Source organism: Styela clava, chromosome 3 (genome assembly GCF_964204865.1).
Source record: "Styela clava chromosome 3, kaStyClav1.hap1.2, whole genome shotgun sequence".
In the NCBI taxonomy this organism is placed as follows: Eukaryota; Metazoa; Chordata; class Ascidiacea; order Stolidobranchia; family Styelidae; genus Styela; species Styela clava.
This window is the reverse complement of record NC_135252.1, coordinates 17,926,751-17,954,289: the sequence shown is the minus strand read 5'-3', so window position 1 is coordinate 17,954,289 and position 27,539 is coordinate 17,926,751. Positions and strand designations below refer to the sequence as shown.

The window sequence follows — 27,539 nt, the reverse complement described above, 5'->3', positions numbered from 1 at the left end:
GTATTTCAATTTAACCATGAAAAACGAAGAGAGTTTTGTGCTGAATTTGGGAAATTGTCAATATTAGAACCTTTGAAATGTTCAAAACTGACGGGAAAACGTTACGAAAATAGAAGATGCAATATATCAGACGATGTGATCCCATGTGAGTTGAACTATATATATTCAATAATTTTATTGCGCTATATTAAATATGTCCTTCCTGCATTTTTATCAGACGATCATAATGCAGTCGTTTTGACAATGTGCAACAATGAAGCAAGTGTGCCATATGTAAATGCATCGTGGATAGAGGTAAGACAAATAATTAATTGCTGTTAAAACAATTTTTGGACTGAGATGGAATACACATGTTTGAAATAATTCAATGTTAAATTATGTAATAACTCACATCTTTGATGAAATATATATTCATTTCAGACTTACGACGAAATCACAAGTATGATTGCAGCACAAGCACCATTGAATGAAGGAATTCCATTCTTTTGGCGATCTGTATTAGATAACAGAGTTAATACTATTATCATGCTTGCATGTAGGGAGGTAAATTTTCGTAAATATATTTTTCAACAAACCTAGTTTGAAGGAGTTAGTATATGATTTCTAAATATTCAGTAAAAAACATGAGCACATGAGACGTTATAGGCTTTTAATCAGTTTCCACCCCGGACTCGGTGTAACAAAATACAACTTCTTGCCTATTATTATTTTTCGTAAAACCGTGACCTTTGACCTGTGGTTCATAATGATGGCCTACATTGCGGCAGTTCAAATGATGTCAGCGAGTAACCTTTTCGTCATTTCATCATATAATGCATATGTAACTGATTAATACTTATTACTACACGGTTTTAATACTAAAAAAGATGATGCACTACTTCCTTACACACTAGTGTATTCAGTATTGGCCACATGATGTCCGCGCTACGTTAAAGGAAAACATTTCTGTTACTTTGATGAAAGAAAATATGAATGAATCGATATCTCATCGAATTTTTAAAGTGTTCAGAGAAAGTCAGGAGGTTGAACTACACACAAATTGTACATTTAAGTTTTTTATTCTATGTTATATAAATACGATTCTGATATCTGTTTATGACGAAAATCGAATTCGATATTATAAAAACATACAAATAGATGCTTCGTGGTTATATTTTATAAAATTTTTGTTGAAGTTTAAAGGACAGTTCAAATCTACCAATATTTATGAGTAACAAGTTTTAAATTCATATTCATGTTACTCAAATACAATATTCCGACTGGAGCAATGAACAATGCCCTGAAGATAGAAGCATTATTTTGGATATCACAGGGGAGATGCATGGAAATACAAGAAGTGTGCAGGGATCAGCTTGTCTTATTCACTGCACGTAAGTTAATTTGTGTAATTTTCCATCGTAATAACTATCACGTGATAAAAACAAATTTCAAAAATTTGTATTAGACATATATTTTTTGCTTTTTATTATTATAGAGACGGAGCTGGACGCACTGGAGCATTTTGCGCAATCGCAAATATGATAGAAGGATTGAACCACGCGAATAAAGTTGATGTTTTCCGAGCAGTAAAAGATTTGCGTGATTGTAGACAAGGAATGGTTCAGACATTGGTAAATTCTTCTAAATGATATTTCTTGGTGGATTTCAGAAAAGTTTATATAAGAATCAATTTACACAACTGTGTTGAAACTTTTACATAGGTTGTTTAATGCAAAAACTCAAATATAACTTATATTATCTTTCTCTGTATATTCAGATGCCTTTATTATTGTCACAAAAACTAAAATAACGATATATATTATGATTGCAGGAGCAATACAAAATTTGTCATACCGCAATCTGCAACTACATGAAGTCGTTTGAGATATATTCCAACTTCGAAAATAAATGAGACTTCAGAGCCGTGTGGGCCAAAAGGTCCACCATAGATTGGTTATAACCTGCACGTAGGTACAGTACTTACTGTACGTATTCATGAATTGCGAACGAATCTGAATGTATCGATATGCACATATTACATGTGTATCTTCCTTATATTCAAATCAAAAGTCGTTTATAATTTCTATAATTGAGCGAGCACGCCGATGGCGATTTATAATAGGGAAACAGTGTAACGCTAACGCGAGTCAGCCTTAGTTCAGCGGTCCCAACTCTTTCAGGTCACGGACCCAGGCTGTCGATGTACCCAACTACCGAATATGGAGAGATATAGTATGATTCGATGTGCATGGAATGCCAAAAAACACTTGGAAAGTCCGATTCTAAACAGACCAATTCAACCCTTGTTGTCGAGACCTTATTATTCTAGTAATGGATATCAGAAGGTCAGTTTATTCTGCAGTTACTCACAGTTTGATCTATTTGTATGACTATCACTCCAAATAAAGGCTAAATAAAACATAGAAATATAATCACTTACGAATCGAAAAGTCCAGAACTATGTCACTGGCGTCCTTCCCCTACATCCGCCAAAAAAAGAGAGCGACGTGCTAAAAAATTTAATGTTGCCAGATTGAGGCTAGGCATAAACAGGCAAGTACTAGTTCATTCAAATTCAAAGTATGTTTGGGGCTAGTGAATGAAAAAATTGAAAATATATATTCGAATCATCACCTATATCTTTTTTTAGTTTTAGACAGGAAATCAGTGCATCCAATCAAATACAAAGCCTTTGAGTTTATAAAATTGCACGAATATTTTAAAACTGGCATGAATAGTGAAAACAGAAATTTGGAAAGAGCATTGTAGGACCTTTCCCCGACATCAAAACATCCGTATTTTCAACCAATCACAAGCGAGCAGATGTAAACAAACATTATTCGCTGAAGAGTCGCTCAGACAACTTTAGACGCGTTTCGCACAGGTTGCTGGCGTTTTAGGCAGATCTTTGTCTTTTTCAAACAGAATCTATTAGTGAATCTTTTTGGTAGGCTAACTATGTGTAAAACGCTGCGCATATCGCCTACCGGTATGGTATTTGCCTGTCTGACAACCTGTACGGTACCGCAACCGTTCAAATGGAGGAAGCTTTGTACCTTTTCCGAAGCCACATATTGACCGCCAAAAAGCAATAAGGTGGATAAAGGAATGCAACAGGCCTCACAGTCAATTCAATCTAGGAAAAATCACCGGAAATACCTATGTGTGTACCGAGGTAGGCCAACATAAATATTGTTTTCAAACCTATGATATATTCAATATGTTAATTCTCATATGAAATAAATTTCCATACAAGCAATGCGTTCCATCATGCATTTTCATGGAGGCGATGGACCAACTGATGAATACCTTGACTCTATATCACATTCTTGTCGCCCAACAAAAAAGCACCGTCAAATTGTTAGGTAAGGATTACTTATGTGCCATAATTTAACTTTAAATCCTAATTTAACAGAATCTGTCACCAGATACTTCCTTTGATACAGAGACATGCGGAGTGAGAAAGGATTATCAGGGATCCAACCAGATCTGACCCCAGACTCTTTAGTTGAAACTACCTTAAGTGCTTCTGATGAAAATGACAGCGCTTTGTCAGACAGCAGAAAAATGTAAGCAAGCATCATCATCATTTTATTATGGTTCATAAAACAACACAAAAAGTCAACATACAAACAAAATGCAGAGAAAACTGGAAGTCGAGCATAACTTAAAATAGATTTCAAAAAGTACGCGGCTACCTACTAGAAAAAGAAATAATAATAATATAAGGGCACGAGAAAATTAACGAGATTTAGAATCGGGCAACACTTTGAACGTAATTCAAAATGAGAAAACACATACTTCTTCCAGCATTGGTGTCATATTTGCTAACTAAGCTGCTCCTGATACCAGAAGTTGACCCTTTACTTGGTAGTAACTGTCTTGTGTGATAAATATCCTTATTTTGTTAGGTTGTTTTGCATTTATCACTGTCATATAAATTACAACTTGTTCATAATCACCTGATAACTTAGAACCGAACCAAGTGGTGGGTGTTTGCCCATCCGACTATATAACAATGAGGTAGTGCTCAGTGAGCGCAATTCTTCCATATTATCAGGAGATGAAACCAGGCAGCTTTAATAAAATAACTCAACAGTAAAATCATTGTGATACATTATGTCTGTGAATGGAATTGTGAAATGAATTTAATTCTATTATTTCGACGTTTCATTGCTTTCATGGTTCTTGTTTGTTGTGCCTAAAAGCATATATCTGGTGTGTATTTTTATCCTATACAACACAATATCTGGAAAACTGTATAATTTGTAGTAATTTTCTTGGATTTACTTGCTTGTTCCTTCATCATATATTTTTTTATATTCTGTTATATTCTATTTCTACACTGAATGAATAAACTATATTGTAAAACCTATCAGATACCCGACAGTTTTCGGTTGAACCGGTATGATTGGAACTCTGGCTCGATCTAACTTTGTGGGCTTAGCACCAACTACAGACGACAAAACTGTTTGATCCATTTTGTTCCCTCCATATAGATTGTTACCAATGCTGGGGAAGGCTTGTACATGCTTGGCTCAGCGGAAAATCTTTTATTCCCTCTCATCTTTTCTCTCTCCCTCAAATCTTTTATTTCCCTGATGGATAGACTTGGTTAGTCCAACGATATGGCAACAAATACCAGTATTTCTGATGAATATGTAACAATTTTTAGACCATGTTTATCACTATAGCATCATTGGTCTTGTAATTTTATGTAATTTACAAATTGTATCAGAGACTTGGTGGCTATCCAGTGACACCACTATTTGTAGATGATGTGGTGGCAGAGACTCCTGAACTTATCTATAGCACTTGGCTTTGAAATCTAGCGTTGAACCAAGATTGACGACTGAACCATCATGAATGTATCTGAAAAAAATATTTATCTGTTCATAATCACAGATTGCTGTAGTTTGTGCAATGTTTCCAAGAATGTATTTAAAAGACTTTTTAAACTGCCCCTGCATTTCATTTGTTTCTATACTAAACGCACCACTTTAGTCTTAACTTAGTCGCTATCTATTAGTCTTTGAACCATGGGATACGGTACGGGTAGTCACGCAGGTCTCCCAGTCCCCTGACATTCTTCAACCATATATGTTTAAATATCACCTTTCAATGAAATGTTTTGCATCCTTCTCCAGCTGGTGGAAAGAAAAGTTCTTGGAGAACCAAGTCATAAAAAAGCATCTCTGAGTGATTCCATTTTTGTATGTTAAATAGGCTTTTGGGACTAAGTTAGGTATGGTAACGGCAATGTGAAGGCGGAATAACGTTAATAATAGATCACTTGACAATATGGTATAACTTTAGAAGCACTAAAATACCACCATCACCAGTGAAATGCCATTCGAAGGCCTTTGAAACGAGCAACGTACCAGTCTATCGCCCTACACAAGTCTGAATATTTGCAATGTTTGTCAGAGCGACCAAAATCAAAACAATGAAAGTCAAAGGTCGGGGAAACTTCCATTACACGACCACATTACAAAACCAAATCGGTGATTATTTACTTCGGAGAAATTTCCATACCCATAATTTAGTTAAAACTGGCCGATACCCTCAAAATGTTGTTTTGTTACGCTTACAGTACTTGACACTAGTCTAGTGTTTGATTACCAAAATGTAAAATGCATCAAATTATAACACATAAACCCTCATGATCCGATCTAAGTTCGTGACGGAGAGCAGCAAACCCGGAATTGTTTTAAAGCATCCATCCTGATCCAGCCACGTTTTTTCTTATGCTTTCAAAAATGTAATTTACGATTTCAAACATATCGCCAGACTTTGTAGTTTCCAGCAGGGGTTTACTATACAAATATTCTTTTCCGTATTGGCCATAAAGTACATTTGTTAATTTCAATGCATAAGGTTAAATTAGTGTTTCACTGAAACTATGTAAAAATTTTATGAATAATTTGAGATTGTTACTTTAGCAACCACCACGTAAAATTGATAACAGCTAATTTTATTGCCGTATTTTTACCGTATGCAAATTAACTGAAACTTTTCTAAAGAAAAAGAAAATCTTTAAGACATGTTGTTGTTGTTATATGTTTTATGGCGCTTATAACTTCAGTGGTCTTTTGCGCCTTTGATCAATTCAAATTTAAAAATACTATACTATGATATATTTCACTATTTACGAATATATAATTATACAATTGAATCAATTACAATAAGTAATTATTTCTAAACATAAACATTTCTGCCGTAGACAAAACAAATTCGATAACAGTGTCAATAATGTCCATGTTACTAAGCACTTCTTAGTAAGCATCTCACTTGGACAATTTATTAAATTATTTTCGACCTTGGATTGCAAGTAAAGGAGACTCATCTACGGTTATCGAAGTTTGGACTGGAATAACTAGAAACCAAAAGGTAGACATTAACCCAACGCTGCCGACACATCTAAGCCCAATTTTTTTTTCAATTTATAATTTCTCGTTAACCAATAACGCCTGATACATCAGTCAGGGCTCGTTGGAAGCTTTGTTTTGTTTTCTACACGCTAGATGGCGCTCCTGGACCATTATTCGTACGACGTCACGCTTATGCGAGAGTAAGCATCAGTTTGTAAATAAACAATCAACCTTTTTCAATTCCTGCCGATCGCGTCATTTTTTATCATAATAGCAGTCTCGCATGTTTGGTATGGTTGATTTCCTATTTGTTATAGCAACAGAATGAGACCGTAAGAGGACTTATAGCTTACGCCGTCGCATAGTGAAGACGTGTTATGTTTGGGTAGGTCGTGTCTTCGCGTCAGGTTGTGCGACATAAGAAATGTCCGATTCCACTAAATCATTTGCATCTGAATGGCTAGGAACAAATTTTTTGTTCTCTATTTGCCAAAGGACACTCTCTAACGAATAACTGCGACTGCTGACGAGACGTAATGTGATAGTATATCTTCCTACTACTGCATAGCACATTTCGTAATGTGATAGTATATATTCTTTGTGTATTTGGTTGTATTAAGGTAGATTTTCCTATTTTTTTTTTTTTTTTTACGGATCAGAGTAGGATCTGTCTTGGATCAGTGATACATTAACACGTCATATCCGATTCGCATCGATTTTATGCTTCTTAAACATGTAGCAGAGTAGACATTCATACATGTAGGGCTTCCGTATATGAAATGTAAGACATCACATTTTCCTATTATGACGCATGAATCGATATGACTCGCTCGAGTTCAATCCCGTCCTATTTATATAACTGGCCAATTCCCACGCGGAAATAATCCACGCAGATATAATACTATTTGTTTTTTTTTTAATTATGTTTTTTTTCTCAAGATAATAAATAAATTACTAATTATAATTTCTAAATATATGCCATCCGGCTGTGATGGGTTTTAATAAAATCTTAGTTTTTGTATACACTACAATCTTGTTTTTATAATATATTCAGAGTGGAATTGTCTATCTCTCAAACGGATCCGAACAAGCACCTTACGTGAAATGGGCGAAAAACTACCCTAGAAGTGGCGGATATTATACCGGTGTTGCCATCGCGGTCTATCAACCTGGATCAAATTCTAACGGAATGAACAATCAGGACCCGGTGACAAAAAAATTTGGTGTTTTATGCCAGATTGACTTTGACTAGACTTGCAATGAAATCAACATCGTAAACAAAAATGTGACATGAAAAAGATTTAATATTGATTTTCATATATTGTGTAGTATTTTCGAATGTCGGTGACTAATTGTGTGTATTATTACTTATCGCTTTTAATCGGTAAATATGTTGATAGGTATTTGTCTGTATGTTTGTTAGATGCACGCGAAAGCAAGATTGAATCTGCTCCAGATTTTGCATGTGCATTCATCTTATCTCGGACCAGAATCCTATTGATTTTGGGCGAATTATGTCGTATAATTAGCGAGTTATCAATCAATTATTGATATTGTGATCTAGATTTTTGTAAAGCGAGAGAATTTTGAGACCCGCCGAGTGTGTGTGTGCGATGCGCAGTGCGCAAGTTACAAGAGCGGATGAATCGAAACTGCAGTTTCTGTTTTGGGGGATCCCAAAATTTGTATTTCCCGGTTCCCGTACATTTGAACCCACGACAATTGCACCTGCTCACTATTGCAACTATGGAATTTTTTTGGGTTTTGTGGATATTTGAACCCCTACTAACCCTAACCCATGGGTTTTAGCACCCACATATAGATTACACCCGCAGATATACACATGGGTTCAAATGTACGTGGGTTCAGATGGACGGTCACCGTATTTCCCATGAGATACGTGGGACACGAAAATTGTATGATTTTCGGGGAAATGATGGTAAAACATTAGTATAAGTAGTTAGTCTCGCAGAAACCAAATCTTTAGCGCAAAAAAAAACATTTCATTATGGATTTCGTGTCAATATATTTGAGCATAGCTCTCTTGTTGATTATAAAGAGCAAAATATACTCAGCATTAACAATATACTTCGTGAAGGGGCTGATGGGCACATGTATATATAATAGTATGAATATAAAGTTGACCAAGTCCGTAAATTTTGTTGCTTTGCATGTCTCTTCGTATATGTAGTCCTATTTAATAGACGCCAAACCTAAATTTAGCAACTTTTATTTAATTTTATTCCAATGGGAATCCCGTGGGATAGGACAGGCCTAGTTGTTATGGGATGGGAATGGGTCAGAAAAATATGTCCTATGGCTATGGACAAGTCTGTTAATCTCTGTTGCTCGGAAACCTACTGTTGTAGCTGCGCCCGTTACTAGTGCATTCGTGGACTTTCGCAACCCTTCCACTCACGGGCGCTTGGTCGGGAACCATTGTACTAGGTGACTAGACCAGGGGTGTTCAGCCAGTCGATCGCTATCGAATGGTGACCGTACATTTGAACCCATGCGTATATCCACGGGTTCAATCTATATGCGGGTGCTAAAACCCATGGGTTAGGGTTAGTATGGGTTTAACTATCCGTGAAACAAAAAAAGTTCCATAGGTGCAATAGCATACAGGTGCAATTGTCATGGGTTCAAATGTAATGGAACCCTATCGAATAGTCAATCTGGGCGATCTAGTCTGATGTCGGGTAAATTTAATAACATACCCCAAAAAATCACCTTGGATCAGTCTCATGCAGCGCTTGTTGTGTGTTTCGAAACAGAAAGAATATAGTACTCTACATGCGCAAAATACGTCATACTCATACAGTATTTGATAGATCCTGACAGAGTTACGTAACAAATGCGAGATTTGCTGATGTCAAGGTTTATAAATGAAGGTGCCGAATACCGCTTGCCTTGTCTGACGAACGATTCTACAGAAAGTTCTTCAGTATGCTGAAGTTATTGTCTCACTCCGAGAGTAGCGTGATCGGACACTTTACGACACACTTTTATGTCCACATATTGCAGTAGTATTCCAGAGTAATAATGCTATTATTTTGTCGAAACAACAGCGGGTTAAATTGGCACAACTAAATTAATAAGGAAGACAATTGAAATGAGTCCGTATGTATAATTTACCGTGCGCAAAAAAGATCATTATTCTGAATTTGAAACCCCCTTTTGAAAATCCAGGCTGCGGCCCAGCTTGCGACAAAAAATTATTCAGGCCTGAGATTTGAATTGTACGATTTGGATGAATCTTAAATATATGTTGAAACCTTTACTTCGGGTACAATCACATAATCAAATTAACAAATTAAATTGAATATAAAAAATACAAATTCCAACTTCTTTAGAAATGCGCCCAAACAACTGAGCTTATTTTTATTTGCGTGTATGCAGTTTATCTGCCTATTCAGAACTCGTGTGTTTTCGACCTTTTTAACGAGTTGTCGATCGCGAGCTATTTTGAAGATTTTAGGCGATCGCGGTCGAAATCAGATTGTCCACGTACACTAGACTTGACCATTGGTTCTTCAACTTTTTGTATCGACGCCCTCCTACAGCATTTCCTATATTATTATCGCATTCGTCTCAAATCCTACTGACTTTTATCGGTGACTTGCCCCCTGTAATTATGGATAAACGATCCACAGAAAAAGTTGTAAATCCCTTCCATTTCTAACAAATCTTCAGGCATATTCTGTCACGTCGTCAAACTTGAATTCCGGTAAATTATTCTAATTACTCACATGAATAGTTGCTACGATCAGTCAGTCGGTCCGCGGCTGATATAAAACGTGTAACACAAACAGCATATCATCGCGAAATCGACCTCTGCCGCCATGCTCCTCTTCCAGCAGAAGTGCCAGGGAGATGAATGTTATGTTTGCATATGAACAAACAAAACAAGTTTTGCAATAATTCTGACTTTCCGAAAATTCACAATTGCCCTTTACCGCCCCTGATTTATCTCTTCTGACAATTAGGGAGGGGGGGTTTTATCAATTCCGCGAGAACGTCCTTACTATATTCCTACTGCTTTGACCTAAATTTGAATTAATGTACTCCGTAATAAGTGTATCGCAAAAAAAAAATTTTGTGAGCGTTAAGTCTCACGCTATTTTCAATAAATTGGCATTTAATTTTGCATTGTTTCGAGGTGTTAATTTCATTTCATATTTACTTCGACCGGTTTAATAATTATGCGAAATTATCTATCGCACTGACACTGAAATGATTTGAATAGTAATGCCTTCATGTTAGTTGTTTAAATATTTATATACTTTATATTTTTTATGGAAACATGGAAAGATAAATATCTCATTTGATCTTCGCAATATGCGTTGCCGATTGAAGGAAAACCCAAATGAGCATACTCAAATCTAAGATACACAACCGTCCTTCCGCTGTTCTATTAAAAACCCTCAAAAAAAATATGCTACCTAGAAATGTATAAATTGAGCGAAAAAATGCGGTCGGCAAATTCATTTAATGGAGTAAGCCCCGAGGCAAATCTGACTGCAGGGTGATGTCAATCAATAAATAAAATTGTTTAATTAGTTCGCTCCAGTGGCGCAATCGGTTAGCGCGCCGTACTTATATGACAGTAACGGAGTGATGCGGAGGTTGTGTGTTCGAGCCTCATCTAGTGCAATTTTAAAGACAGTGACGCAAAAAATCACCCCATAAAATGAATATTCAAATTCTTCTATATTAATAATAGCGAAGCAAATTTAGCGAAGTACTTCTGAACAAAATTTGAAGAATGCTTACCAAGATGGCGGATACCGGAATGTATTATTTGTACCTGGTCATGGTTAGCCATTATTTTATTCCGATTTCCTTATTTTAGTTCTATCACGAGTCCGAGGATTAGCCAAGTCACTCCCGCAGTACCTGTACCTAAAATCAACAGCTTAGATGGGCTATTCATATTGAAATACTTTAGCACTTTGCTGCAATTGGAACTGCCCATCAAACTCATGTTGTAGACTTCATTGAGGTTGTCAATTCATTTTTTCTCAACTATGAAGATCTTTTGAGGTTAACGAGGCATTACTAAATAAATCTGGGGCATTTGTTTGTTCACTGTATGAAGAGGATATAAAGAATGTAAATGATACCAGGGCACGTCTATTTAACACTGACAAACATAAGGATTATACTCTCCACCCAACAATGATTCACTGAAGAAGCATGTGGCCCTCCAATCAGTTCTTGATTTGGCAAACTGCAAGTGTAGGAAAAATAGTCAAAATAATTTATGCAAGTGTGCTAAAATCAACTTAAATTGCACAGATTTTTGTTTTTGTATTGACTGCAAAAATCACAGTACACTTATAGAGGAAAAGTCGATTTTCGAGGTAGTGGATTTCGAAAACAATTCAGAAGAAAGTGAATTAGATATCGCAGTTGATTTAATAAGTATCATTTATTTGTTTTGTTTTCGGACATTCGTTAGTGTCGTAGTCCTGTTTCTAGAAATAATATTGCCTTTGTTCAAATTCATAACCACATAAATTAAAAAAAGACTAATTGTAATATTTCTGTTCACTATGTTATGTACATTCATTTAATTTTCTTGACTTTTCCGGTAAATTTCTAAGGGAGAAATAACTGATTTATTTGTGTTTTCGTGCTCACGATGTTAATTTGTGACTTCATTGCTTAAAAATTAATACGTTTGATAGCTTCTATAAAATGGATGTAGCTTTTTATGCTGTTCTTGTTGTAAACTGCTTGTGATTATTACATAAAATGTATTCGCTAATGTGAATTAGCGTTGTTGGTGTCGCTGCTTCCGAGGTCACTCGCGTCTCCTGTCACACAATTAAAGTATTTTTTGTTGTTGGTTACATGTATGCCATATTTTTTGTAATCTACCTTATAAATTATGATTGACTGAGGAAGTCCGATTTTGGTCAGGCAAAACATTACAGAAATACATTTGTGTTAGTGTGCTGTAGGGCTCTCGAATTGCATAGTTCTTATGTATGTGTTGTAAACTTATGGTAATTGAATTTCCGGGAACCTCTTATATTCAATTTCGCATCAGGATTGGGGAACAAGTTGTAATGCGTTCAGTATGTTCAGTTTCACACAAAACTGAAGAATTTATTTAGTTACCAGATGTGCTCTACGAAACTCATTTTCTGGGCGTTTTCAAGGCTTCGTCTCACAGCCCAAATCCGTGGTAAGGATCTACAAGTGTTTAATAACTCACATTTTTCAACAACGTCTTAGCATAACCTAACTAATAATACCTAAACAGGGCTATGGAAAGGCTGCCCGACTCAACGCAAGGTCGAGCAGTAATAACTAATATTCATCCGCTCGCTAACAGCTGGTACGATTCGATTGTTACGTCATGCAAAAGTCGTTGTTCATTGCCGAAAATGTAGAGAATATAGGACAGATCGTAGCACATATTCCTTGTAGTAAAAGCGTCTTTTCCGTAAAACGCTTTTCCGTAAAACGTGCAACTTTTGGAAGTGGGAACCAGGCAATATTTGTTACTAAATTTTTAAGGAACATTTTAAAATCATTTTCAGGTAGTTACCTGATGTGCGCTACGAAACTCACTTTCTAGGCGTTTTTCAGGGCCTCGACTCGCGGCCTATTTGTATCTCATAATATTAGGAGATATAGGACACTGTAACATCATAGGAATAAACAATAAATTGGACTCGGATACAAGCTTTGCAACGCAAAGGGAGCCAGATTATAAACGGAATTACACGATTTCGATGGCCGCACACCATTCAAAATTGGCACTTTTCCGCGGGCTGCACAAGTGCACACCCCTGTCCTAAAACATCGATGTCGCCAGATTCTTTTGTTTTCCGCCTCACATTCATGATTTATTCAATATTTGGAGTTGTGATACAAATTATCATGATTTAATAAATATTATTGCTCATTGTACTGCTTGGTTTAAGTCTTGCAATATACTCTAATACCCTCTCCGTTTAGAAATGTTGACTGAGCGTGCAGTGCTTCCCGTTACAACTCATTCCACTGCCTTATCAACATTGAAGATAAAACTAAACATTCATGCCAATATATATATGAAATAGAACCGACAATAAAAGCTGGCATTTTCACTGAAAAACTAACACAACTTTATGCAGTAAACATCACAAATAAGCTATGAAATTGGACAATCAGGGCTAGAAATAAGATCGGCATTGAATTATGAAATGGCCCGAAAAGTTGCGCTGTTTCCCTAAATCTTACTTCTGTAATTTCTGTCTTTGTCTCAATTCCAATGATAAGGATTTAATGATATTTCCAAATTTTCTAACGGACTGGAACTGAGATGAACGAAATAGTGATGCCCTCATTTATGGTTTTTAGCGCAATGACCAAAGGTAAATCACTCCTATTCATTTTGTCCCTACATTTTAACCGAACTGCGTTGTTCTACGATTTTCCCGTTTCAAACATTTCTATCAATGGTATTCATTTGTGTGGTTATATCGCGTTGAAAACACCTGTGAATTTACTATTAATATCTATTGAAACTAGAAAAATGTTAATAAAAAGTGCCAATATGTTAATAAACCTTTTTATTAAAATAGTTTTGATTCACAGTACATCAGTATGCTACTTGAGCTCGTTTCAACATACAATTAGTACATTGAGCTGAATTAAAAACTAATCCTCCGATATGGTATAACCGTGTGGATGACAAAAACAAACCATTTGATTGAAATTTGGTATGGACAGAGGTAGGTAAACACAGCTATGTTTCTAAAAAGTCTACTGCAAAAAAGTATGGAAAAATAAATATGCGGTTGTCGGTTAAAGAAAATATCTCCATAATGGTCAAAAAGTGAAAGAATTCTTCTATGTATCGTCCGAAATAAGTTTGATCGAAGACGCAACCGACCTCTCGCTGCAATGAAAAATTTTCATAAGTTAGAATTGCAAGCAATGCTCGTATCTTCAATAATATGTGATAAATTGTTGAGTCATGTTTGATCTTCTAATTTTTCTCATCTTGATATGATTATCTTTCCATCTTTGAATGTCTCGTTGTTCATTCAAAATCTGCAAAGAAAAATTGTTTCCTAGAAATGTACAAATTGAGCGAAAAAAAGCAACAGGCAAATTCATTTAATGGAGTAAGCCCCGAGGCAAATCTGACTGCAGGGTGATGTTAATCAATAAATAAAATTGTTTAATCAGTATTCGCTAATTCATTAGAACACCCGCTCCAGTGGCGCAATCGGTTAGCGCGCCGTACTTATATGACAGTATCGGAGTGATGCGGAGGTTGTGAGTTCGAGCCTCACCTGGAGCAATTTTAGTGACAGTGACGCAGAAAATCACCCCATAAAAGAATATTCAAATTCTTCTATATTAATAGTAGCGAAGCAAATTTAGCGAAGTACTTCTGAACAAAATTTGAAGTATGCTTATACCAAGATGGCGGATACCGGAATGTATTATTTGTACCTGGTCAGGGTTAAGCCATTATTTTATTCCGATTTCCTTATTTTAGTTCTATCACGAGTTCGAGGATTAGTCAAGTCACTCCCGCAGTACCTGTACCTAAAATTATGGCCTCTATGATTATCTACGCAATTCGAAAACGCGAACTCAGACGATGTGATGACCGTCGTAAGCCGCAAGCCGCTGTTTGACTTACCTTGTCATATGCTGGATTATTCATTTTATAAGAAAACTTCCAAAGTAATCCTTTTTGACGAATAACTGTACTTGTTCTTGATACAACCGATGCTGGACCAGAAACTTGGGGATCAAAAAGTAAACCCGTTCGACGATCTTCCGGGACTCTGAAATAAATTTTGTTTTAGTTTTAGATTTAAAAGGCGATCATACTAACGGAACGCAACTCTACTCGTTGATGGTGCAAAATATAAAGGGAATCGCCAAAGTTCGGAGCACTGAAACTTACGGGTCTGTTGTCAATGGCCTGTGTTTAATACGCCCCTGAGACTGTAGTCGCCGCAGTGTCATAGGTGCAATTATTCTTCCTCTGTTGTCGATTGGTGGGACACGCGCGGTCGTCATTACTTTCAATCGTTTCATTTCATTTAATTCTCGTTCAGTCGTTTCTATTTTCTTCGCTTTGGCTTCCTTACTTTTCATAATATCCCCATATTGAATAAAACGTCCATACGAAAAATTTCCCATCCTTGATGGAGGGGGAATAGGAACTGGATACATAGAAGCAACTAATGCGGATGTTGCTCTTCCGTTTGCATTGCAACTAAATCCATGATCTTTACTAAAGTTTCTCCAAATGTTGGAATTGTATTCTGGATCCGGTTTTGTAACCGGTATTGGTTCTAAATCACTTGCGTCGACCCAAGTTTGGTAAGTTGGCAAAGGGTAGATTATCGTTGTGTCTTCCACGGGCGTTCGTACTTTGTGTCGTAATTGGATTTTCGAATCAGTCATCGGAGGAGGCTTCTGAACGGCAAGGCTGCTTTCTGGACGAGGAGAGAATGCGGTGAAATGTACTCGGGGATCGTCAAAAAGTCTTTCTCTCTCTTTTAGAGAAACGGGACGAGAAAACTCTGGACTCGAAAAAGCTGCAAGCATGTTCAAATTGATTAATTTTCACCAAATGTAAATTTAAATAATTTTGCTGATAAATATTTTTAAATTAACGACTTGACTGTCAAGTAATACAACCGTGGCTGAAATGTTGATATGAAAAGATTAATTAAATGACTATTATAAACACCGCAATGTCAATGGAAGTTCAACAAGATGTGAGAAAAGTGTTGGTATATATATGAAAACTATATAAAGGCATGTTCATGTATTATAAAAAGCAGCAAAATTTGTGGTAAAAAATCGGGTCCCACAGGAATCATAGAAAGTATGGAAATGAATTTAAGTAATAGCCTTCTATGGACGTCTTCAAATTCAGTCTCAAAATTAAAGTGAAAACGAAACTGAGAGTTCGGAATTATTTGTTCATTAGTTGAGGTACATTCGTTTTCAATTCCTCTACCAATCATATATATACGCACTTTACGCAGTCCATTGCCTGTCTTAAAATCTATCTTACCAATTGTTCGCTACAAAGGTTAACACTCAACAATTCTAACACAAAGAGTTACTTGTTTGAGAAGACCCTTAACTCCTGATATAAGTGATCTAATGTAAACATAAGTCACCAATCGAGTCTGGTGGCTTTGTTGTCGCCTCATATTCGAGCTTATGTTTCGTCTTATAGCCAGAGCGGTAGAAGATACGATAAAACAACCAATATAACAAAAACCTTAAATTTTACGTAGGGTTAACATTGCACAAATTTTATACTGCAACAACAACCTATTCAAGCGCTACGAGACCTATATCACATATTAATATTTCAATCCTATTACGAACCTTCACGAAGGCTATTTGCTTCAACACTGAAATACTCCTTATAAAAAGAGTTGTTTTCCACCTACAAACTGGACAATGCTTTATGTGTACCAATACATATTTTCCCATGCCATATTAGTATATACTTCATGTAATTTATCACATAAGAATAAACCATAAACAAATCCTGAATACCAAACTTCTTGTCTTACACAGCGTCATATTTCTAAAAATTTCATGTCTCTTATGACCGCCCCACTGCCTTTCCATGAGTAGTCTGTGTAATGTCGGTAAATACAATCACATTTAAGGCCGTGATACATCAAACTGTTGAGACTGATGCCGCGAAGACTACCATACTCAGGCTACCACCAAAGTGACTATAACACTTTGGATAATATTATACAGAATGTAATACAGGGAATAAAATATTATCGCCTCAAAATTGTGCCTTGCTTGATACCATATTGTCCGTATTCGATATTTAACCTGCAATTCCACACTGTTATGAATGTAAAAACCCGCCGGTAGAACGCGTTCTCCGAGTGAGCATGGCCTGTAATATTCCGAGCCTCGGAATTTCACTTTATTATCTAGCCTTATTTGGCCATTGGTTATAAATACACGAACGCACTACAATTGAGCGATGCGGTAATATTTTCTTTTCGGTCGATAAAAAGAAAGTGAACATTAGCGTCACTTGTTGCTAATAGCAACATTCGGCGAACAAATGAAAACTTTGTCAATAGCTGTGTTCGGCGCGTCGAGAGCGAGTCTGCCTCGATCCATAATCGATGAAACCGAGTTTGAAACCGCAGCCATTTTTCGTGACGTTGGTACCAGCGATACACGCCGTGTTATTGTGGATCAAACCTGAATTATCTTTAACATGTCCTATGTTACCAAGTATCTTGGCTTTAACACCCATATGGAAAATGATTTTGAAGACATTTGAATAAATTAAAACCAATAATTTGGAGTCAATTATCATTTAACATTCTTGACAACAATCGTTTTTGACAACTTATTGGCTGATCGGCAAGTCAATAAATAAGTCAAGTTTGAGTTGGTTGAAATGGAAAAATGGTTACAAGCCGCTATTATACTATTGCTCGACACTTTGCCAGTAACTCAATACTGGTTTATGCAGTGCATTTCCTTAATTACTGCATGTAGAACAAATGCGCTCTATTTTTTCTGGGCGATGGTTAGCAAAATTCGAAAAAAAGTTTAATTGTGAAGTTTGAAGTTGCGAACTGATTGTGGATATTCGATCTAACCACAGGTCTAAGTTACTTCTTCATCCAGGGTGTAATCAGATTATAACCAAGACTCTGGTCTTTCCTAAAATCCAAATGGCTAGCCTCATTTTTAATCTCAGTTATAGCCACGTGGGGAGCGGATATTGATATCCTCTCTCAATATTATAGTGCGATTCAGTGGGACAAAAATTATCCGGTACATTATTTCATTAAATAATAACAAATAACTTAAAGATAACAAGAAAATGATGTAAAGCCAGAAAATCCTATTTTTATCTTCTCAAGTAAAATCCTCTGCGCGAGCCATTTATTGGGTGTCTTACGTTTTTAATTTCAATGCGCCTTAAATATATGTGGCTCTGATAAACTTTCAATGAGCAATGGATCTAAAGTGCCCACATGATGATTATATCCGCGAAGATTTAGAAGACGATTGTCGATTCGGTCGAGCCGAGATTTTCCCATTCGTCGTACGCCACCTCGTAATGCTAAAACAAAGGGCCGCCTTGTTTGCATGTCAACATAAACTACAAAAGCACAGAAGATACTATGAACGCTGGATTGCTGATATACTGCGCTACAGACGACAAATTGTATATGTTTGAATATTGGTTGTGATTAGGATAATCTGTTTATCTTTTGGTAACCAAATCAAAACCGAGATGAGTTTGGGATTGTCCACACTTAGTTTGGGATTTGTGGGAATGAAGAAAGCACAGTGGAGACTGCATAGATTAACAAAGCAATCGGAATTTTTCTTCAGGTAGTAATATAGTTTTAATATTATTTTACGAAGATTGGTATAAAAATACTAACAGCAGTGACATAAGCATACTGCCAAAGCAGGCACATTTGGGGGAAATTGGGTACACATATTCTTACGCACTGAACAAATAGACAAGAAGTGAATGTACACTCCAAAAATTATGTTCCAATGCAGAAAACAGCGTTCTCGCGTCAGCAATACAGACTAATCTATGTATACACCAAGACAGACGTTTACATGGCAATGATAGTGATGTCCTCTAAGTCAGGGGTTCTCAAACTTTTGGTGTTGCGGAGCCCGTGAAGAAATTGACTATTATTCACGGAGCCCTAAAATAAATTTTAAAATTGTTACTTGCCGATTAATATTCCTGAGTAAGTTAAAAGTACTTTACTTAATTTAAATGCTACCCTTTTTTAATATGGTTAATACAAGTCATAAATAAATCTAAATTTCAGAGATTAATCATATATATTAAGACTGTAAATTTGACACTTGCCAAACATATTAATAAATTAGGGGTCGAATCTTTTTCCTTTTGGTATTTTTGTAAGACTTAAAAGGTCGCTGCGGGGTTGCATTTTGTTACAATCGCCGACTGTTTTCGTCAGCGAGAAGCGTCAAACCTTAAACATCTTTACGTCGGTGTTTATTCTCCCTAAATCAAAAATTTCCTTCGGCATATACATGTATTGTTCCACAATGACGACAATAATTGCTTTTTTGTTCTCGTGGGGAATTATGAGTTCAATGTAAAAAACAAGTTAATTAAAAATATAATCATCGGCGACGAGATGCTAAAAATAATTAATAAAGAATCGGCGGTGAATCCGCAACTCAAATTTCTTGATTGAAAAGCGGCATTATGAAATATTAAAACTAAAACTCAAAACGGAAGATAACACTATAAGTTTTGTTTCAGCAGACTCACGACAGATTTAAAACGCTTTTTTAGACATTGTAAATGGCAATATTTGGTGTTATGTTAGGTTTTCTTTGGTTATTCATCGTGGTAACAGAAATCGTAACAGAATCGCTATAGATATATATGTTCTTTTGTGGGCAATATGACTTTGTTTCTAATATCTCATTATAACAGCGTTGTTCAGGATATACCGTAGTCCACAAGAACTTCGTTCACTTAACTTTGTTTCATTGTTTCTCATTTCATATCCGCGGATTGCCATGGTAATTTGAGAAGTAATGATATTTATTGTGAGTCCACAAAACCGCAAGTTACATTGAACACAATTAACCCAATAAACAAGTCATTTTAAATATGCCGTGAGTAACGATGAACACAATTAAATTATTATGACAGGACATTTTAAATGCTCGCATCAGTCATGGATTGAATATTTTACGCAACAGAAATCTCGTTATCAACTGAAAAAGTTTTTTTCTTAATCGCGAAGAATGTTGCGCGAACAATTCCGATTCCAACTTTGATCCCCCCTCCCTCTTAAGAATCCTGGCTGCGCACCTGCTTATAAATATTGTCATTTTTGAATTCCGCCTCTTTGCCATATTTCGAGGCTATACTGTTGTCAAATTTTATCAAAGCTGTTATTGCTTCTTTGAAAAGTCACAAAATTAGCCAAGTCAGTTCTTTGAAAAGTAATCAAATAGCTCGCGGAGCCCCTAGGCTTCTCTCGCGGAGCCCTGGGGCTCCGTACGGAGCACTTTGAGAACCTATGCTCTAAGTTATGGATTACGGCGCAAAATTGACGATATATCCCATCTATAGATATTCTATTTCCTAAGATGATTGCAGTATTTTAAAGATCATCGATTTTTTTTTTATCTTTTTTAAAGGACAGCAAAATGGATGATTATTATTTTGAAACTGAACTGGACGACAGATTATGTAGATCAGCTTCTGAAACATTAGATAACTATATTCGTAATCATGAGATGAGGCGAACACGAGAAATGGCAAAATCGTTGACCTATGAACGTAGCAAACCATGGCTTAACATGAGTAGGCATGCAGAGTCACTCACGAAAGGTAAGAAGTCTGGTTGAAATAACTTTGCTCTATTTACTGATGTGCAGTTGTTGTTATCTGTACTCAGAAATATTTACTTTCTCTTCAGTTCAGCAGGCTCAGTATATTTAATCCACCAATGTTACAATAATTATGCCGCGAATTTGATTGTCGAATTCTAATTGTCGATTTTTTTAATTTATATTAGCCATAGCAAAATTTCTCGATGGCACGCCACTTGGATGCCAGTCAGTTGCGATAATATTTGCTACTGCATCCCCTGTAGTATAACCAGGGTGATTATACATCACAATTTGTATTATAGTCGTAGAATCGGAGGAATAGTCACGAGGTAATTCTTATTCAATGTATCAGTTTCTTTCTTTTCGTGGTGATGAAATCTTTAACCGACAATATCAGCGTGATCAGGGCAGTAATAGCTTAGCAGGGCAATAATAGCTTAGCACTCGCGCACTTAGTGAAGAAAGATTTTAAAACAAATCTTGTTTTTTTTTAAGACTTATCGGCTCTTGACGAAGAAATCGCTTTAGCAAAAAAGTTGTTTGGAGGCGAATCTGTAAATCTCAGCATTGATGACGTAAGTCTAACAACAGAAGAATTATTGATGGAACATTCTTTTAATCGAAGCTTTCGGACATCTTCACCTAAGGTAAATGATTCGAAACTGAACTTCTTCTGTGCACTATCGTTATGTAAGATTGGCAAATGCAAGGCGACCCCCGAAGAATATTATGCGAACGAAAAAAATAACGCTCTAAGTCTAATTTTGCAAGTGTCTTCCGAAATCGGTGACTAAATAAAGACCTAAAATTACTATGAGTAACCTATATTGGGAAAAACTTATACTGGTTGCTGTTATATCGGGATTCCAATTGGTACCGGATCGTGCAAAAATATCTCATAACTTCAGTTCTCCTAATATGCTTTATTAGAACGCCACTAGACGAGTCCACCCCTAGTTTGAAACACTTACCTGTCTAGATAATATTTAATTAAAATTAATAATGAACGTTTTTATTTTTGTAGAAAGCTGATCATTCAGGACATCTAAGATATTCTGATTTACATAACGAATATAAAGAACCTCGCGAAAAGTCTTTTCATCAAGTCAACAGGAGGTAAATTGAAATTGAAATTCTCAAAAAATAGCTAAGCTTAGATCAATCATGTTAATACTGGTGTATTCGCGTCATTGTTGTTTGTTGCAGATAGTTTAAGAATGTTTTAAATATTTTATGATTTTTTCGTTTCAGGTCTGGGTCTTCTCCGGCAGCAAGCGATGTTTCTAAACAAAACCTGAAAGGCCTGCAAAAATTTCTAAAGCGCGAAGAAAAGTCAGACAACCAACACTGGTCAACAAATAACGTTCACAATACAAAATATTCAAGGTAAAATATCAACAGCACTAGAGATGACAAATTTCAGGTTTAAAAGTCATGAAGTACATTATGAAACAATACAATCAATGAACATTAATTAGTACTTATATATACAAAGCTATAAAATTCCATAAATTGAACAATTCACTAGTATAAGCCAGTAAGACAAATGTACGCACCTATTTGCTGCAAAGCACCTAAAGACAGATATTTCACATATTTTAACAGGTCTCGAATATCTTCAGACGACATTCAGGGAGAACTAACAGTTTCAATGAATTATCTTCCGAAAAAAAAATTAAGCATGATAAATTCTGGTAATAATTGTGAGCAACTTTGCATTGAATATCCACTTAAGTGGGCCTAGTGGTATTACTATTAACTGCGATGGTGTCGCACGTTAAAAATTTCAGTTTAAACCATGACCGTGTCCTCACATGGGACTGTAATGAATTGCAGGACAAATGTCTAACTAAAAGGATTCCGGTATTTCCAAAAATAAAGAAGTTTGCGAATCAGTGGCTTCTTGTTATTTTGGAGTGAATGTGTAAGGACTTCTCATAAAGAAGTAATCCCATCCAAAGTTTCGAATATAAATGTGCCTATTCAAAACTTGGGTCCCCTGAGTGTTCGAGTCGAATTCGGACGAAAATCGAATCCTGCAATAAAAAATGAACAACGTTGAATTGTTTCATGTCGAACAATTCAACCAATACTATAAAAAAACTACCTTTGCAATTGATTTTCGGATTATGTTTGGAATTGCCTTTTGGTTTGTAATACTCTATAGTTATATTATTGGTATTTTTGAAAACGATTTTCCTTAATGTTCAAGGTGAGCATCACCCAAAATTTCATGTCGATGAAAATGTTACCGATGAAGAAATTTGTCGATATCAACGTGATGGGTGAGGAGATTCCTACTTTTTAGTCTTGTTTGATTAAAACCATCAAAGCCACACTTCATTAACACGTAGATTATGTTGAGAATACCATCGAAAAATTATTGATGAGTTGATAAATTGGCCAGAATGTTTAGCCACTACAACGATTGAAATATTTTTAATACTCGTCAATATTTTCAATAGGCGTTCACAATGGTGTTTAGTGATCACACCCATGGATTATAATAATCATGAAAGTTTTCGCATTTTATATATTTTTCAGGGAAGAAAACGATGAAGGCCATATTACAGTATCTTTACAGCTAGAAGGAAAACCAGCAAGTGTTCGAGAATTTATGGGGGAGTGTTTTCCTGGGGTGACCGATTTATTATTCAATTGTGTTGGGCTACAAAAAGCATACAGAATGAATATTTCGGGGTGTCGACTCTTGAACAACTGAAGTATAGCCCTAACCGACAATTTTAAGATTATGTTTAGAAGAATCTGTAAATTTTCTATCAGCAGTCAGTAAAGGTTCAATAAATGATTAAGAATTTTTTTGTTTTCAGAACCCTTCTCAGAGCGAGGACTCAAACGCAGGACAGAGAACTGTAGAGTCACTTAAGAATATGCTGTTCTCTTTGCAGGAAGCTAAAAACGAATTAGGTAAAACAATATTTTCCTGTATCTTACTAAAAAACTACGTCATTCATTAAACTAACAACCAAAACGTAACATAAAGATGTGTATCAAGAGGCATACATAAATTCCAGGCATGAATGGCAATTACATCATAAATGCAGACAGTTATATTTTGATTTCTCACCGTGTATGGTTAAAAATTTACATTTTATATATTCAGAAAACAAGGCAAAAAGTTCAGAGGAAGACAGTGATGCTCCTGGATACGAATCGCTAGAGAAGTAAGTAATAGAATGCGTATTTTTGAAGATTAAAATATCTTAAATTTGGGACACGAAGCATACCGTGCAATATCTCTAGAAATATACAACCAGTCAATTATGTAAATTTCCTCAGAGGGAGATAAGCGCATACCATACTTTCAGTGAAGGTCGAAATGCTACGTTCACCTCAAGCTAATAACCCTTCTAAATGAATGATAGTTCTTTTTAATTGTCTTACTCAATATCACTTGTGTTATTCAATTTTGTGTTTAAGGGCGATGAAACATCTCGTAATTCTGAAGAATTTGGTAAAAGAAGTTGGAAAGAAAGATGGACATAAAAATCAAAATAAACGTTGAACCGTCCTACGAATATAAAATATATTTGAACGTTGTTTGGGTGAGACTAGGAGCGATTGGAAGGACTTCAAATAGAGTTTTGTACTATAGAATATTTGTATCGCAAAAAAGGAATATTTCAAAAGTTCAACTTAATCACCTAAAAAGTTTAGGAATACATTTTCTTGTTTTATAATACGAATTAAGTGATAACTATTTTTAAAAGTCACCGTGTTACATGTGATCTTGATATATATATCATTGCTTTTGCAGGACTTGACGATATATTTGTAATACAAAGTTTATATATATATACATATATAAGTCCAAAACCTGACGCGTTGTACAAATAAATCTCGCGTGCACATTTTGTGCAGCTTGCGAACAGTCGCCAACTGTTTGTTTTTTTTGCCAACTCTGGCACAATATCGAGCAAGAGGCTTGGTCGTTGCTGGACTTTGATTGCGCCAGTATAAGTCGAAACAAGAGAGCTATGTTCATATATATGGCCACGAAATCTTTAAGGAAATGTTTTACCATCAATTCCCCGAAAACCATATGGCTTCCTGAATGAACCTGAACAGCCACAGTAACTTACAAGTACCTATATCAGCAAGGTACCAGTAACGGTACGCGGATTGTCTCCGCTTTCCCGTGTCCTGTGAAGCTGATCTATGCTACATGATTCAGTTTTTAAAACCGTGTTACCATTAGTAAAAAATATTACAGCAAAATTTTAGATGAAATATCTGATCTTATAGGATTTATGGAAAATTTTGGAATAAATAAAAAGTTGTAGCCCTGTAGCGAAATCTTTAATCACTGAATATAGGATAGGCTGAGGGAATGGGCGCAGGGCGGTGTCAAGGATAGTGAGGCATAGAACAATGGGTCGAGGATATTAGGAGCGAAGAGGCATGGGCGGGGGTGGTGAAGCTGTCGGGTGAGAATAGAAAAGCTCAGGGAGGTCAGGCAGTCGGTCGAGGATAGGATGGTGCAGTCGGTCGAGATTAGGCGGGAGATATAGCAATTCGAAGATAGAGAGCCCGGGGGATGAAGCATTCGGGCGGGGGTAAGAGGACATAATAGTATCTGTGTTTTTTAACTTAACATTCCGTACGAAAACTTATTGGACCCGCCCCAATGCTCCACCCCCTCAGTCTTTCTGCTTCGATTTATTGCTCTATCTCCCCCTATTCTAGACCGACTGCCCTACCCAATCATCCTTCCTATCCTCGGCCCACTGTCCAACCTCCGCAAGCTATCCTATTCTCGCCCCACAGCCCGATCTCCCTAAACCGCCGCCCTTTGCCCCCTTCGCTCTCTTACTCTCCCATCTTTGACCACATCCCGCCAGCCTATCCTATAACCGGTAACCAAATTCTACTCTCTTTGCTTGCGGTTACGCAAACTTTCAGGCTTTATACGGTTCAAGTATGCCAATCAGATTATCAAAACGAACGTTTAGGAAGCACGTCGATAATGTTTGTATTTGTAAGATGTTAGTGTGGGTATTATTATTATGAGTGTGAAGATAACAAAAATTTTCGAAATCTTGGAATAGCGACTTTTTCACATGACTTGGCAAGCCTTTTAATGTAGGGTTATTGTATGAAACTCAAACGGTGAACAAACACCATAATTGGGAGCTTGAAAATGTGCTACTTTTACCTTGCTAAATTAAACATCCCTATCTACCACGCAAGGTTGCTTAACTTCTGTTATTGGGGAGATTTTCTGCTCTCGATGAAAATATATGTACGCGTCTACGTAGTTATGAATCTTTAGGTGGGTTTTCCAGAACCATAGAACTTTCCTCCTCACTTATTGAATTGAAACTTTTTAGATTTGCGTGTCTTTTCCTCCAGTTGTTTTGCGTTCTGAGAGCTGTTTAGTACGTAGAATCATGCTATAATTTTCTTCAATAAGTGCGATTTTATCGAAAAGGTAATTCACACTTAAAGCAAGCCTGCGGTTTAGTTTAAATTCTCCAATATTCAAAAAGTGCAGGATAATTTCCGTATGTTGAATTTTTATCAAAATCAACTTTTTTTATTGCGAAATTCAAAACGATCTGACGTCGTCAGTTTTGAAGTTTACAACGCAATCAAAATTTGTGATAAATTGGTGTACATTATATTCAAAGATCGTGTGTTAAGAACGGTATTTCAACTTCTTTCAAATATTTGTTAGAAAGCTTGTAGAACTTGGTACAGTCGTCGTCCGCCATCCAGTCCAGATAAATCGAGCACAAGTTTATATTCATTACTAGTTATACACAAAAGAGTTCAAATATAGGGACGCGAATGTCCAACTGTGGTAGCCTATTCCAAAATGCGTCCGATCTCAAAGTAAGAAGAAGAGAGAACGACATGCTGAAACGGCGGAGTGGACAGTGGTTCTCGGAGTCACCAAAAATATTCAAATACGCCTCATTGGGAAATATATTAGTCGAAACCATGGCTTAGACTTCGCACAATCCTGTATAAGTCACCAAGACCATATAAACAAATAAAACAATAAAAAAGAGCAAGTTCCAATCTCGTCACATTATAATACTTACAATGAAATTTGGCTGAGCCATGGGTTCTCGAAACGAGAGCGAAGAACAGCCCTGTCGGTTACGCTTGATTAAGGAAAAAGAAAACACGGATTGAAATAAAATAGCACAGGCGCTACCGAAGTATTCGTACCAGAATAGCACACAGACTGAAAATAGTATGTGTACCAGGTTGGGGTTGTTGAGGTTGTGCGTCATCTTGGTATGAATACTTCCCGAGCGCCAGAATATTCATAGGTGTAGATGTCCGAGGGTGCAAATTAACATCCATCCATGTGTTTGCGGGTTCGATCTGTATGCAATTGAAAAATCTGTGGGTTCAAAAGTATAGAGGTACAATTGTATAGTTGCAGTTAATGAAACTCGACTATTATGGACTATTACGCTACCATCTCATCTACAATAGGCACCTATACGAAATATGAATTTTATTTGGAACGAAACTCTAATCAAGAATAACTTCTATTCGGGATGTTTCATTACAATGTTAGACATTGGGAGATTTGTCCTAAATTGTTACAATCACCTTCCTCGGGTCAATAAATTCATTATGCCCGAGTAAAGGGAAGAGGTTGGAGAAAAACCATATCTTTGGATATAAATAATGTACGCCAACGTATCACAAATGTTGATTGCGTTGTACCACGCAAATCTGACTACGTCAGATTGCTATGAATTCCGCGATAGCAAACAGTTTTATTTTGATAAAAATTCAACACATGGAAATTATCTA

At 36.3% G+C, this 27,539-nt stretch overlaps 4 protein-coding genes and 1 non-coding gene across 9 annotated transcripts; 4 read left to right on the top strand and 1 right to left on the bottom strand.

Annotated features, from left to right (window-relative positions):
• Positions 1-13: 13 nt before the first annotated feature.
• Positions 14-1,214, top strand: LOC144420896 (receptor-type tyrosine-protein phosphatase epsilon-like). The gene is made up of 4 exons (XM_078110729.1): positions 14-145; positions 218-294; positions 421-543; positions 1,176-1,214. Exons 2-4 carry the CDS (start codon positions 244-246, stop codon positions 1,212-1,214), a joined length of 213 nt encoding a protein of 70 aa, XP_077966855.1. The 5' UTR covers positions 14-145; positions 218-243.
• Positions 735-5,135, top strand: LOC144420980 (receptor-type tyrosine-protein phosphatase epsilon-like). 3 transcript variants are annotated; one of them, XR_013474836.1, is made up of 4 exons: positions 735-1,370; positions 1,475-1,610; positions 1,811-1,946; positions 2,160-5,135. XR_013474836.1 is itself a non-coding variant. In XM_078110950.1 (3 exons), the coding sequence occupies exons 1-3, from the start codon at positions 1,318-1,320 to the stop codon at positions 1,889-1,891; spliced, it is 270 nt and encodes an 89-aa protein (XP_077967076.1). In that variant the 5' UTR covers positions 735-1,317; the 3' UTR covers positions 1,892-5,135. The 3 variants fall into 3 exon arrangements, 1 of the variants encoding a protein (XP_077967076.1); XR_013474835.1 differs by having other exon boundaries at positions 1,811-1,950; XM_078110950.1 differs by having other exon boundaries at positions 1,811-5,135.
• Positions 5,136-13,810: 8,675 nt separating this feature from the next.
• Positions 13,811-16,023, bottom strand: LOC120342679 (testis-expressed protein 52-like). 2 transcript variants are annotated; one of them, XM_039411615.2, is made up of 3 exons: positions 15,277-16,023; positions 15,007-15,154; positions 13,811-14,250 (listed from the first exon to the last, which is right to left on the bottom strand). In XM_039411615.2, exons 1-3 carry the CDS (start codon positions 15,924-15,926, stop codon positions 14,098-14,100), a joined length of 951 nt encoding a protein of 316 aa, XP_039267549.2. In that variant the 5' UTR covers positions 15,927-16,023; the 3' UTR covers positions 13,811-14,097. The 2 variants fall into 2 exon arrangements, with proteins under 2 accessions (XP_039267549.2, XP_039267548.2); XM_039411614.2 differs by having other exon boundaries at positions 14,113-14,405.
• On the top strand, positions 14,569-14,658 carry Trnai-uau (transfer RNA isoleucine (anticodon UAU)). The gene is given in 2 exon segments: positions 14,569-14,606; positions 14,623-14,658. It is a non-coding gene; the product is annotated as a tRNA-Ile (tRNA).
• A 2,610-nt stretch (positions 16,024-18,633) lies between the features above and the next one.
• On the top strand, positions 18,634-24,996 carry LOC120343353 (uncharacterized). Of its 2 annotated transcripts, none has more exons than XM_078111148.1 (11): positions 18,634-18,728; positions 20,547-20,739; positions 21,237-21,388; positions 21,766-21,857; positions 21,993-22,127; positions 22,347-22,444; positions 22,954-23,026; positions 23,286-23,379; positions 23,573-23,669; positions 23,866-23,926; positions 24,183-24,996. In XM_078111148.1, exons 2-11 carry the CDS (start codon positions 20,556-20,558, stop codon positions 24,265-24,267), a joined length of 1,071 nt encoding a protein of 356 aa, XP_077967274.1. In that variant the 5' UTR covers positions 18,634-18,728; positions 20,547-20,555; the 3' UTR covers positions 24,268-24,996. The 2 variants fall into 2 exon arrangements, with proteins under 2 accessions (XP_077967274.1, XP_077967275.1); XM_078111149.1 differs by having other exon boundaries at positions 22,347-22,435; positions 24,183-24,994.
• The last annotated feature ends 2,543 nt before the right edge of the window (positions 24,997-27,539 follow it).